The 12,944-nt window shown below is 40.9% G+C and overlaps 1 protein-coding gene across 2 annotated transcripts in view; it reads left to right on the top strand.

Annotated features, from left to right (window-relative positions):
• Positions 1 to 12,944, top strand: part of WDR11 (WD repeat domain 11) — a 53,530-nt gene that overhangs the window by 33,940 nt on the left and 6,646 nt on the right. For both annotated transcript variants that reach the window (XM_088670505.1, XM_088670506.1), the window contains exons 16-22: positions 487 to 634; positions 4,449 to 4,555; positions 5,445 to 5,559; positions 6,496 to 6,667; positions 8,219 to 8,327; positions 9,393 to 9,455; positions 11,224 to 11,289. In XM_088670505.1, the coding sequence (XP_088526631.1) occupies positions 487 to 634; positions 4,449 to 4,555; positions 5,445 to 5,559; positions 6,496 to 6,667; positions 8,219 to 8,327; positions 9,393 to 9,455; positions 11,224 to 11,289 (780 nt within the window). The remainder of the gene's footprint in view (positions 1 to 486; positions 635 to 4,448; positions 4,556 to 5,444; positions 5,560 to 6,495; positions 6,668 to 8,218; positions 8,328 to 9,392; positions 9,456 to 11,223; positions 11,290 to 12,944) is intronic.

The following is a 12,944-nucleotide window of genomic DNA, read 5'->3' as shown; positions in this document are numbered from 1 at the left end:
TTCTGTCCCTGTAGTGACTTCAGAACAGGTTGAGGTGGTTGTTGGTGCCTCTGGCGCTGAGTGAATTACTCTAGTTGATAATGCTTGATTTGCTATAAAGCGGATTCAGGTCGTTTGCCAATTTTTGACTCTCCAGAGCAGAAGAATATGTTCTCTTATATTCAGTAAAAGAAGATGTTCTCTTATATTTAGAAATGTTCTGTAAATTCTTCCAAAGAGTAGCCAAGACATGTTTGAGAATTGAGTCCGAATCATAGGTTCGTTTTGCCACTATAATCTCCTTCGTCAGTGCGCTCCTAGCTTGGTTGTACAAATTTCTGTCTCATTCCCTCGAACCCTCCTCTTTAGCATATCGGAGTTTCCTTGAGTTTTCTTGATTAATAAGGTGCAGATCATCCATTTTTATCCATTTAATAGGGTAAATGTAATTTGAATGAATCTGATCGTTTTGAAAAGAAAAATCACCAGTTGGCTTCTCTTTCAAAGTTTATTGCAGGAAGCTGAGAGTAAATCGGAGCTGAGCCAGAACATTTCTGCTCGGGAACACTTCGTGTTTACAGATACTGATGGACAAGTTTATCACTTGACAGTAGAAGGGAATTCTGTCAAAGACAGTGCAAGAATTCCACCTGATGTAAGTTCAGTGCTATATTTCTAACTTTTTATTCCTTTTATAGATTTTTACAAAACGGCTTCCAGCAACATACAGCAAAAAGTACCAATTCTAACCCCCCTCCTCACCTTCTCTACCTTAGACCACATTTTAGAAGAGTATTTTTTTTCCTGATATTGCAAGAGTACAATAAGAAAGCAGAGGAAATTAAGAAGAAGTGCCTCTCTTCTTAGTAGGCACTTATAGCCAGTTGTGTCATACTTATGTGGCTTTGTCTTCATTCTCCCTTTCCCCCCTCGTATTACCCACTTGTGTTCTGCCTGCATTAATAGATATTTGATTCATTATAGCTCACTTTCACTTCCATTTTTTTGAGAACTAACTACTTAGCAGCAAACACTGCCTCATTTTGAGTACTTTCAGTTTAAGTACTCCGCGGACCCGTCTGGAATGGATTAATCCACTTTCCATTACTTTTAATGGGAAAGTTCGCTTCAGGTTAAGTACGCTTCAGGTTAAGTACAGACTTCCAGAACCAATTACACTCATACTTCAGATTAAGTACGCTTCAGGTTGAGTACTCCGCGGACCCGTCTGGAACGGATTAATCCACTTTCCATTACTTTCAATGGGAAAGTTCGCTTCAGGTTAAGTACGCTTCAGGTTAAGTACAGACTTCCAGAAACAATTGTGTACTTAAACCGAGGTACCACTGTATTATGATGAGTTGGTTTGCACACCTTTGGGATCTTTCCAATTATTGGCATTAGGTGCCAGAATATTTTAGAACAAACTAAGGGTCATGCTTAGTATCACTGGAAGGAGCACTGAAGAATATAACAGCCTGTTCTTGAGGCAAACATTGTTAGTTTGACCCAACGACTCCAGTAGCCATGTAACGACTCTGATGTGCACAAGGAACTCCATGCCAGCACGAGTTCAGCAGAACTAAGAATTCAAAATATTCTGCTATGCTGTCCCAATGCCTCCTGTAGGATTACTTGTTAAAAACACTTCAGAATCTGCTTTCTTCCTTTGCCTTCAGATTAGTAGCATGCCTAAACACACACACTCTTTGAAGTCATAGTTATGCATATGAAATGCTGACCTCCTGTGGCCACAGAAACAACTTTTCATTGCTGAAATGTTCTAAATTATAGCCCTTGGCTACATCCCTGAAGCTACTCACATTTGACAAATTCCACCAACCTTTACCATCTCTACATGATTTGCAGCTTCACTGTCAGTTCTTAAATATTTTCAAACAGAATATTTAGTTTTCTGCTTCTTTGCTTTCAAATCCAAGTAACAAAAGGAGCTTCTAAATTAACCCCAGAGGCTAGCTTCCTGCCTTACTGCCCATTTATTATTTGACCACTAAACAATTGTAAACCTGACATCGAGAACCCCATTTGTCTTCTAAAGTGCCTGGATTTCTCTAGGCAAGACATGAAGTCATCCTTGCAGTAGTACACCATGTGTAATTTTGCCTACAGGCATTTGTAGCCTAAATGATTGTTCGGCTTCCAAATGTCATCATGTCGCAGTAAAACTGATCCCCCTCTTTCAGGGGAGATGAATCGTGCCACAAAAGAGGACATTTTTGGCCCAGCACAACATGTCACTCTGAAAGTCTTCATTTGTCCCTTTTCATCGTTTTAAAGCTTTGCAAATCTTTTAGAGATGCTTTTCTCATGTGGTGTTGCCCTCCTCCTTTATATAGGTCAGCAATCAAGATATTTTAAAAATCCTTCTGTTCAATCTGTCAGAGTGTCTGTTTTCAGATAATGTGACAGCTATCACAAAGAGTGACCTGCTATAAATCCAGCCTCTGATGGCTTTAGAAATATGTCAGATTATGGACCGGGGAGATGTAGAATAATAATTGCAAAACTCCATATTTTGTGGGGGGTTTTCTTTGGGGTTTAGTAGGAAATTATCTGTTACAAATATAGATGTATAATATATAAATGTCGAAGCTACTTCAACAACCTTTTATGTGACTCATTGGTAAAGGGAGGGGGTTATTCAAGTGATAAATAATCTATTTTACATTCTGTATGGATAATGGCTTGTGTCGGTGCAGAGGCATACATATAATTAGAGAACATACCGAGTTTCTACGAAAATAAGCCATACTCCAAAAATAAGCCATACCCCGAAAATAAGACATCCCCTGAAAATAAGCCACCGTGTTTTGTTTTGTTTTTTTGAGGAAAAATTCTTAAGTGCATTTACTTGATTGTGTGTAGATACGTCTTCATTTTTGTATTATGTGCAGTATAGGTAAAGGTAAAGGTACCGCTGACCGTTACGTCCAGTTGCTGACGACTCTGGGGTTGTGTTGCTCATCTCGCTCTATAGGCCGAGGGAGCCGGCGTTTGTCCACAGACAGCTTCCGGGTCATGTGGCCAGCAGGACTAAGCCGCTTCTGGCGAACCAGAGCAGCACATGGAAATGTGCAGTATAGTGCTAAACAAATAAATAAATTGTGGTTCACGAGTAGTTTAAGGGTCGGAACCTGGCTCTCTGGCTACATTATAAAATAGTTCATCCTAAGCAAGTAGATTTGTCAGGGAGGACCTTTTATTCAGTTATAGCAGGGGTCCCCAAACTACGGCCCCCGGGCCGGATGCGGCCCAATCGGCCTTCCAATCCGGCCCGCGACGACCCCCGCCGCCCGCTGCCGCCGCCCGCTCTCACGGCGCGCGGCGCAGCGGCGATCTGAAAAATCGGCAAAAAATCGCCGAAAATCCTTTGTGCGCATGCGTACGGGCCTCTCCCGACCCGGAAGAGGTCATTTCTGGTGCACTTCCGGGTCGGGGGAGGCCCATACGCATGCGCACAAGCGATTTTCGCCGATTTTTTTTCCGCCCGTGTGCGTGTGCGCATGCGCACGGGCGAGCACTCCCCCGCCCTCCGGCCCGCTGCGCGCGCACTCCCCTGCAGTCCGGCCCACCGCGCGGTCGGCGCGGCGGGCACCGGCCCGCCGCTCCGTAAGTCTGGGGACCCCTGAGTTATAGGATTAAAAGAAAAGGTTACTGCATATTCGACCTTGGCTTCTCTCTTCCCTAAAGCAAACATACATCTGCTCCCCATTGATCATTTTATTGACATTTGTGCTTTAGCATTTGGAAGCTTTCATTTTCAAACCAAGGAAGAAATACACCACAGCTCTACAGTGCAGTACACATATTCCTGAGCTTTCAAAATATATTATAAAAAAATAAGATTTTGGCTTCAAACTATATTAATGTTGTTTCTAGTGGCCTCTCTTGTATCAACAATGGAAGAATTTGACTTACTCTTTTTTGGTATGAGGTCAAAATACTCAGCATGAGTTGGCACAACATCACAAAGGCTAGAAATTAACCACATAGTTGATAATAAAAAAGCAAGTACAAGTTAGCATATTATGGCTTAGATCCTAAAGCAAATTTGTTTTACAAAGTTCACAGAAGAAAAGTTTTCCATCCCTTGCAGCCACCTGCATGCTACTCCCATATGCCTCTTCAGACAGTTGTGCAACCCTTATGATCAATGTGAGTGGAGTTTGGGGCAGTTTGGAATGATTCCCACATCCCCCAGCCTCCATCCTGGATTCCACAATGATCAGAAGAGCCTTCTCACCCTCCGAAGAGGCTTTGCAACAGGGAGCAGGAAGAGTCTGCAGAAGAGACTTTCCTTCCATGAACTTTCTTAAGCTAACTTAATTTGGAATGCAAGCCCAGTTTAACTGTTTTACAAATGATTGATTGGTCTATACTGCCACTTAGGCCTATTTTGTGTAGTTTCTGTTTCACAGCTTTAATCTCTGCTTTTTAAAACTTTGCAGGGAAGCATGGGCAGCATAACATGCATCGCGTGGAAAGGGGATATCTTGGTCCTGGGAGATGTTGATGGAAATTTGAACTTTTGGGACTTAAAAGCCAGAGTATCCAGGTAGTGATCAGTTAAACAACAACAAAACAAACCCCTGTAATGAAGCTAAATTCACACATGACTCAAGTGGTATGATTGCCCCCCCCCCCAAAAAAAAGTCAGAGATTGAGGTGTGGAAAGTCATTTTCTGTGAATCAACAATCCCGTCGTGAGAATCTGCCCAGGAAAGCTCCTCTACACATATACCTCCAGAACCTTCCTGACATTTCTGGAAAATGCCCAAACCACATGGGTTATGTGTCGCAGAAATGGCTAACCATGCAGATACGTAGGAGTTCAGTGGTGTGTTTGCTTCTTGCTGGCAACTACTCTACCAAGTAATAGAGAGAGTGGATCTAATTCATAGCATGTGTTTGAAATAATTTTACATTTTGCCAAAAAACCAGGTCAGACCCAAGTTGTCTATGAGCACACTAGCCGCACAGCTTTCTTTTTACAAAATACATGTCCAGAAGGATTGCCACACAAGTACTGGGATTGTGTCCATAATAAGTCGACATGATGCTGTTGCTATAGTGATGCTTCCTGAGGCGGTGTTAGGGTAGCACAACCAGTGTGGCAAGACAGGGTGCTGTGCTGCAGGGACCCCCGCAACAATACTGCAGAACGGAGCAAGAGAGGTTGGGGGGGTGCGTCAAATTTTAGCATCACACAGCGTGCTGCTGGAATTTAAGAGCCCAAAGCCCACCACTGATGCTTCACTAGTTTGCTATGTATTTAATCAAAGTAAAAATATCTGTAGAGGGGCGAAGTGGTGGTTTAGATGACAAGTTCCATTTAGATGGAATACTTCCATTTAGATGGTCTCTGAAGTTTAGTTCTTCCACCTGTCCTTAAAGTAAACTCAAGGGGGAAATGTACTATTATTGTCCTCCCTTTTCCTTTCCAGGGGCATCCCCACACACCGAGGCTGGGTGAGGAAGATACGCTTCGCCCCTGGAAAAGGAAACCAAAAGCTAATAGCAATGTACAATGATGGAGCTGAAGTTTGGGACACAAAAGAGGTCCGTACCAATTTTACTTTACTTGTCTGAATTAGTTCTAAAATGATGCTTACTTGTGTCACAAAGGAGGTTTAACTTTTCCTGGCTCTTTCAAACTGCTGCCAGCTGCTTAGTCGCTTTCGCCTAGATATTTCAGCCATTGAAGTGTTGCTAAACTAATTGGGTGAAATCCAGCATCAGTCATGCTCTAAGCAGAGCCACTGAAATCAATGGACTTGAGTAATTGTTTTATTGTGTTTGTTATTTATCACAGATGCATTTGCTGCCCTGGGCTCCTTTGTGAAAAAGTGTGGGGTATATATTTATTTGAATTAATCAGTCCATCAATTTCAGTGTATTTAATTTTTCTGATTTTCAGACCAAAGGCTCTTGGAAGTTAAATACATTCCATGTAGAAATACAACCAAGCATGGCAACTACAGTTATTGAATGATGGCTTGCCCTTGTTTTTTCAATACTAGGGTTTTGCTTAACAGGCATTGTCCCCTGTTCAGACACATCACTAACATCTTGACTAGATTTAATTGAATAGAAAAGCTTCAAATTCAACCACAAGGGTGGAAGGGAGAACCAAGTATTACTAATTACAGTTGAATGTATGTGTGGTGTTAAATTTAATTTTTTTACATGTTTATAAAACAAAAGGAACCCAGTAATATTTGCAATCAGGACTGACCGTAGTAAAGTGGAAAATATTTAAAGCATTTACGAAGTATTCACATTTTGTAAACTGTCACAGTAATGCTGCCACATATTAGCTGGCAGGCTTTTACATTTTAAAGTTTGTCTTATATAATGAGCTCTAAAGGACAGCCTTTCTCCCTTGCCTGACTATATTACTGAGAAACATGGAAACAAAACATAATTTCACTGTGTCTGTACATGGAAAGGGAGACCACTTAGTCTTTTAAAGCTAAAATATGTTGCTTTTTTCAGGTACAGATGGTGAACAGCTTAAGAACTGGAAGAAATGTCAATTTTAGAGTACTTGATGTTGACTGGTGTACCTCTGATAAAGTGATCTTGGCATCAGATGATGGCTGCATCAGAGTGCTAGAGATGACAATGAAATCAGCATGTTTTAGAATGGATGAGCAGGAGTTAACAGGTATGCCAAGCAAATACAGCTCAGTTCTTTATTAGATTGCATTCATTTGGCACATAAAGTGATCGACAGAGGAGTGTTCCCTGCCCAAATAGCCAGAGCGTGAGATAGATGCATATATATATTTTACCAGGATTGTGGAGTCAGAAGAACTGAAATGTTTTTGACTTCATACAGGAAGCTACCACTACGGTAGCAGTTTTCCTGCCAGTGGTACCAGGAAAGGCTCCAAAACAGAGTGTCCACAATAATATTAATGTTACAATATCTCTGCCTTAAATGATTACTGTACTTCATGACAGCACTTCAGAATGAAATGAAGAATGTTTCTTTGTTGACAATGTATTCTACCTTTTAAAATTATTATTAAAAAATAATTGACCCATTCTGGGGTCCTTTCTCTGGTTTGCTATTGAAACGGCCAGAATCCCGCCAGCGTGTGCTTTGAAATCTATCTGATTTACTTGTTTAGACATGGCACTGTACAAGAGTTTAATCATCGTGCTTTGGCGATTACTCAATATATTTGTTATTGCTATCATGACAGAGCACTTTCCTAAAGATACTTATACACAAATGTGTATGCAGGCTCCATGTTTAAAATAAATTACCATCTTCTATTCAGCAGATTCAAAAGGTATTTCAGTCCATATTTTTTGAAAAATTATACTTTTTAAGTATGTGTTTGAGTACATCATTAATTCTCTTTGCAATGTAAAATAATGGTGCTTCTGCTCTCTGCTATTTTATTACTGCCAGTGTGGTTTAAAATAAATAAATAATTCTATTACTATTCACAGTCTTGCACTTTGAGTCAGATTCAGATTTTCTATTGTATATTTACTATCAGATATCCCCTGCAAACACAGACACTTCTGTGACATAGCTTGTGCTGTTTCTGCAGAATGCATCTTTCTCCTCCGTGCTTCTGCCTTTTCACGAGCCTCTTTATAATTCCTCTAGTGCTGTCTAACTATAAGTATATCCACTTGGGCTTTTTATCATCATTGCTCAGATCTTTATTTAAATTGTGGTTAATGCCCTAGAACCAGAGCAGCAGAACTGTATGATTCCAAGGAAAAATTACACTTTGGAGCTCTTATGTACTACCGAGAAATAATCTGCCTCAAATCTGTGCTGGACTTTGTGCCCCTCTACTATGCATTTACTTCTTTAACAAAAAATTTGATGAAGGGGATCCAACCCAGGTACCTTTACAGATCAGTTTTTGAAACCCAGACTACAGTATGCCTGCAAGCCAAATATTTCCAGAGAAGCTAAGCATAACAACTGAGAACAAAAGAGAAAACCAGTATCTTAACCCTTGGTCATGATTCCCAGGGTATGCACTCAAAATCACGCAGGTCCATATTATGGTCTGTGCAATGGCAACAATTCTGGGGATGCAGTTCTTTTTGGAACACCTGTAATGAAAACAAGCCTTCTCAGACTCCATTGCAGATTCACTGTAAGCAAGCACAGATCCCAAGTTCTTTAATATCAGATTGACAAACAACAGATTTTCTTTCTTCTCCCTTTTTTTTTTGTTTCTAGAACCTGTGTGGTGCCCATATCTACTTGTTCCAAGAGCTTCCTTAGCATTGAAAGCATTTTTGCTACACCAACCATGGAACAATAAATACTCTCTTGATATTTCACATATGTAAGTCTAATATATATTATTATATTGAAACGCCTGCTTTTTATAAAATGGCAATGTGCCCACTAACTGTTTAGGGGTATGTGGGTGGGTGATACAACCCAACTACTTTCCATTTAAATACTTGAATTTTACCCATCTAGAAGTGATAGTTAATCATCATTTTAGGGTATCCAACCATGGGCAAAGTATATTCTCTCCTGTTCATGCATGAATAATCCTCTGGTTCCTTGCATACATGCACATGTAGAGCTTCAATGTATTGAAGTACAAATAAATGCAATTTGGTTCAATTTGGAATAGCCCTAAGAAGTGCTAATGACTGCAGAGTTGGGATTTCTGAGCATCCATTTCTCCCTTTACATGAGTGGAGTGCTCCTAACATTGCATTAAAAGGGAAAACTCTTCCATTCACTGGACTCTGTAAGAGTCCTTGGTTGACAGATATGGATGTTTTGAGAGACGGTGACTCGCAGTCCTGACTTGAAATGGAGAAAAGTGCTCAGAGCGACTATGGGACATCCTGTCAGCATCTAAACACTGATCCAGACCTGAGAGAAACCCACTTCTTTCAACTTTGATTGCTCTTGATTATTTTTGATTTGATTATTTAATTTCTATGCCGCTTAATATATTAAAATATATCTAAGTAGTATACAAAACACTGAAGAAACAACAGACAACTTAAACAAAATATTACAAAAATACATGGTTCCATATAAAAATGTTACATTAATACAAAGTAATATATATATATATATATAAATCAATATAAATTCATTTTCCTTCTGACACACCCTCCCTCTGCGTTCTCACCCAGCATCCAAACAAACTTGGCTCACCTAGAAAAGTTTCACAATGAGAGGAGTTCCTGGAAACAGCAGACAGCACCCTAGTCTCACACTCTAGACTTGCTTTTTTCTTCCTTTGGCTCATCTGAACTACCGGGTATGAGCATGGCGCAGGATGTTCACGATTCTGCAGCATGTGCCATGCTCTTCATCAGATTGGGATGTTTCATCTGAGGCTGTAGATACTTGTCTATTAAATCAAATGTTTGCTTTGCAGAAATTATCCAGAGAATGAAAGTGTTAAAAATCTGCTACAGGAACAGTTGCATTCACTGTCAAAGTAAGCATATTTCAGTTTGTGTTATGCTACTAAAATGCATTAACATTGTTTTCTTTTGAGTTCTCCTCTGTTACTCCCCAATATCCATCTTGAGGGATATTAATGTGGCAGTAATCTTTAAGTTCATATTTCTTATCAGATCTAGTCAACTTCAAACCTATATAGACTAAAATCCTATACATGCTAGCCTCAGAATAACTACCATTCAGTTTAATGGAGTTTCTTCTGAGTAGTGTATAAGACTGCGTGACAGACAAGGAAACTTATAGAACAGTTTTATATTTATACTTTTTGTGTTAGTATCTGTCAGGGGATTGTTGCGGCTACTCCCGAGTAAAGCCGCTCCAGTCTGCTCTGTCATTAAGAGTTTTATTGTGCATACTATTTACAGTGCAGAGATATCAGAAAACATTACTGCCTAGTCGCTCCCAGAATCTGGCAATACCGCCTTCCGGTTTCTGATCCAACATAAGAGCTTGGGGACCCAAAAATGCCTCCCATTCGCCCTACGTCTGGGCGTGCGCCTCAAATCGGGCGCCGGAAGGGGCTGCGTCCCGTCTCCCTTTGTTGGCTGGGACGTTGCTGTGGCTCCGCTGCGTCACTGAGCCTTCCTTCCTCTACTGGCCGTCTGAGTCGGTGCAAGGGCTCAGCAGCATCTTGGAGCCCTCTCTCCATATCGCTCCCTCCTGACCCGCTGCTGGCATTATCGCTGGGCGAAGTCCTGGTCAGGATGACTGGGGGAGGCTCCCTGTAAGGAGTCCCCCTGACAGTACCGCTACTGGCAGTCGTATTGATCTAGAAGCCAAATTAATGCTACCTATTGACAAAATAGTTTAGTGTGATGCAGAATCCGTGCAGGCATATTACTACATGCACTTAAATACAGTTTTAATGCATGACTCAGCTTTATCATGTCCAAAATTTGCCATACGTTTCAAGCTTACTTTTTCTTTAAAAATCTGCAACATCCCCTTAATAAATGTTTCCCCAAAATACTGGAGGGGCTATGGGAACATATTTTCATATACGCCAAGAATATAGTACCATCAATGGGTTCTGGAGGCAAACCATTGATGAAGTCATGCCCTAGAATTTTGTACTTGTAGCTAAATAGGCAGTGTAATGTCTTTTTGGACAGCCATCCTTTTGTCTTGCTAGCAGCAATACTAGAAATAGCATGCCAGCAGGAGAATCTTATTGGGATTCTAGTGCAATAAAACACTGATATTGACAAGCATACAAAACAGCTCCATGCTTCTAATTGAATGGCTATGAATCACCAATTAAAGAGTACAAATTACCTGATTTTAAATGAGTCATTGATTGAATGGTTTTGTAAAGATGGATGTCATTCTGTATAAATAACTTAAATCCTGTAATAGTGATATACTGACTCTATATGAACACAGGAAGCTGCCTTATACAGAGTCAGACTATACAAAGTCGACTATCAGTCCCTCTAGTTCCATATTGTCTACACTGACTGGCAGCAGCTCTCCGGGATTTCAGACAGGAGTTTTTTTTCCAATCCTACCTAGAGATGTCAGGGATTGAACCTGGGACTTTTTGCATACAAAGCTCCCTGTCAAGTTTCAGTGGTTATAATTTGTATGTTTACCTTTTTCCTTTTTATAAAAATGTGTGGGAAATGGTTTCCTTTAAAGTAAAAACAACAACCACCTGCAAGTATCTAGGTTGATGCACATAATGTGTCTGAATGTGTTTCATAGCAAGATACGGAACTATAAATGGTTTTATCTTTTCTTAGTGACATCAAGAAACTTTTGCTTGATCCAGAGTTCACCCTCTTGCAACGATGTCTATTGGTTTCAAGGTAACACAGAACTTAAGTCAAAAGCACAATCCCTGTTTCGCAAGTAATTTGTCTGTAGTCCTGAGCCTGGTGATTGGTCTTTTTGTTTAAAACCAATAGGACTATTAGAGCAAGCTTTCTGTATCAGAGTCAGCATTCCTGTATAAATGATAGGTGCAAAGGGTATGTTTCTAATAAAAAAAATCATTTGAAGTTCTGTATTTGGTGGTGCTATCTAAAAAGCTATGTACAGTGGTACCTCTGGTTACGAACTGAATCCGTTCTGGAGGTCCGTTCGTAACCGGAAACCATTCTTATCCTGAGGCGCGCTTTCGCATCCCGGGGCAAAGTTCACAACTAGGAGCAGCTACTTCTGGCTTAGCAGAGCTCGTAACCCACAGCGTGCGTAACCAGAAGCGTTCGTAACCAGAGGTACCACTGTACAGCAGAGACCTTTCTGTCTTTAACTACCTGTCCAATCACCTTTAATCCTTTTTGTGCGAGTGCATCTATTTACTTGTGCAAGATACATTGTCCGGAAGGCATACATCAAGGTTTGGGACTTGCCATGTCAGAATGCTGGTATGAGATTGTGTGGCTGAACGTTCTTGCCTGTAGAAAACCAGCATGTTAATTTAATTTTCTGTACATGTGGGGAAATAGTAGAAAGGACCATCTGTAGTAGCCAAAGGAGGCTTGCCCATTTGAGCTAATAGCACACTGCTCCACCAACCTCAAGCTGCTTTCAGTCAGCCTCCACCTGCCCACCTTCCTATTTACAACCAGTACAGGGAGTATCACTGCATGGTGTTGCCCTTCTGGAAATCAGCAGGGAGGAAGTTGGTGGCAAGTAGAATTAGTTGTCTCCGCGTGTCATTGGTTCTGGCTCTACTTACTGATGGACTCACTGTCTTCTGCCCTACTAGCTCCAGTGGGTACCAGCCACCACTGGTCGCATCATAATCCTAAATGGGCTATGTTGCCTGCTCTTTGTTGTTACACAGCAATTAGCATAAGAAGAGCACTGCTAAATCAGACCAAAGTTATATCCAATCCATCTTCCTGTTCTCACAGTGGCCAATTAGATGCCCATGGGAAGTCCACAAGCAGGACATGAGCACAAAAGTGCCCTCCCCACTTGAGATCCCTAGCAGTTGGTATTTAGAGGCATAATCCCTTCGATACTGGCTACAGCCATCCTGATTAGTAGACATTGATAGTCATATTCTCCCTGAATTTGCCTGATCTCCTTTTAAAGCTGCCCCAGTTAGTGGTCATTGCTTCCATGATATGCAGTAAATTTTATAGCTTGGATATGCACTGTGTGATGAAGTGCAACCTTTTGTCTGTCCTCAATCTTCCAACATTCAGTTTCATTGTATGAGTCTTAGATAGGAAGGAAAACCTATGTCTGCTTCTCTATACCATGATTTATTTTGTACATCCTTTACATGATGTTGTTCTCAACTAAAAATCCCCACTGTTGTAACCTTTCCTCATGGGGAAGATTGTACAGTGCACAACCATGTGGTGTAGCGGTTAAAGTATTGGGAGTATTGGGTTCTAATATCTGGGAGACCAGGTTTCAAATCCCCATTCAAGCCATGAAGCTCACCTTGAAGCAGTCATCACTCTCAGCCTAACCTACCTCACAAGGTTGTGAGGGTAAAATGGGT

The sequence above is a fragment of the Zootoca vivipara genome, chromosome 5, assembly GCF_965207765.1.
Source record: "Zootoca vivipara chromosome 5, rZooViv2.hap1.1, whole genome shotgun sequence".
NCBI lineage: Eukaryota > Metazoa > Chordata > Lepidosauria > Squamata > Lacertidae > Zootoca > Zootoca vivipara.
Note: the sequence above shows the minus strand (reverse complement) of the source record. Positions and strands in the feature narration are given on the sequence as shown.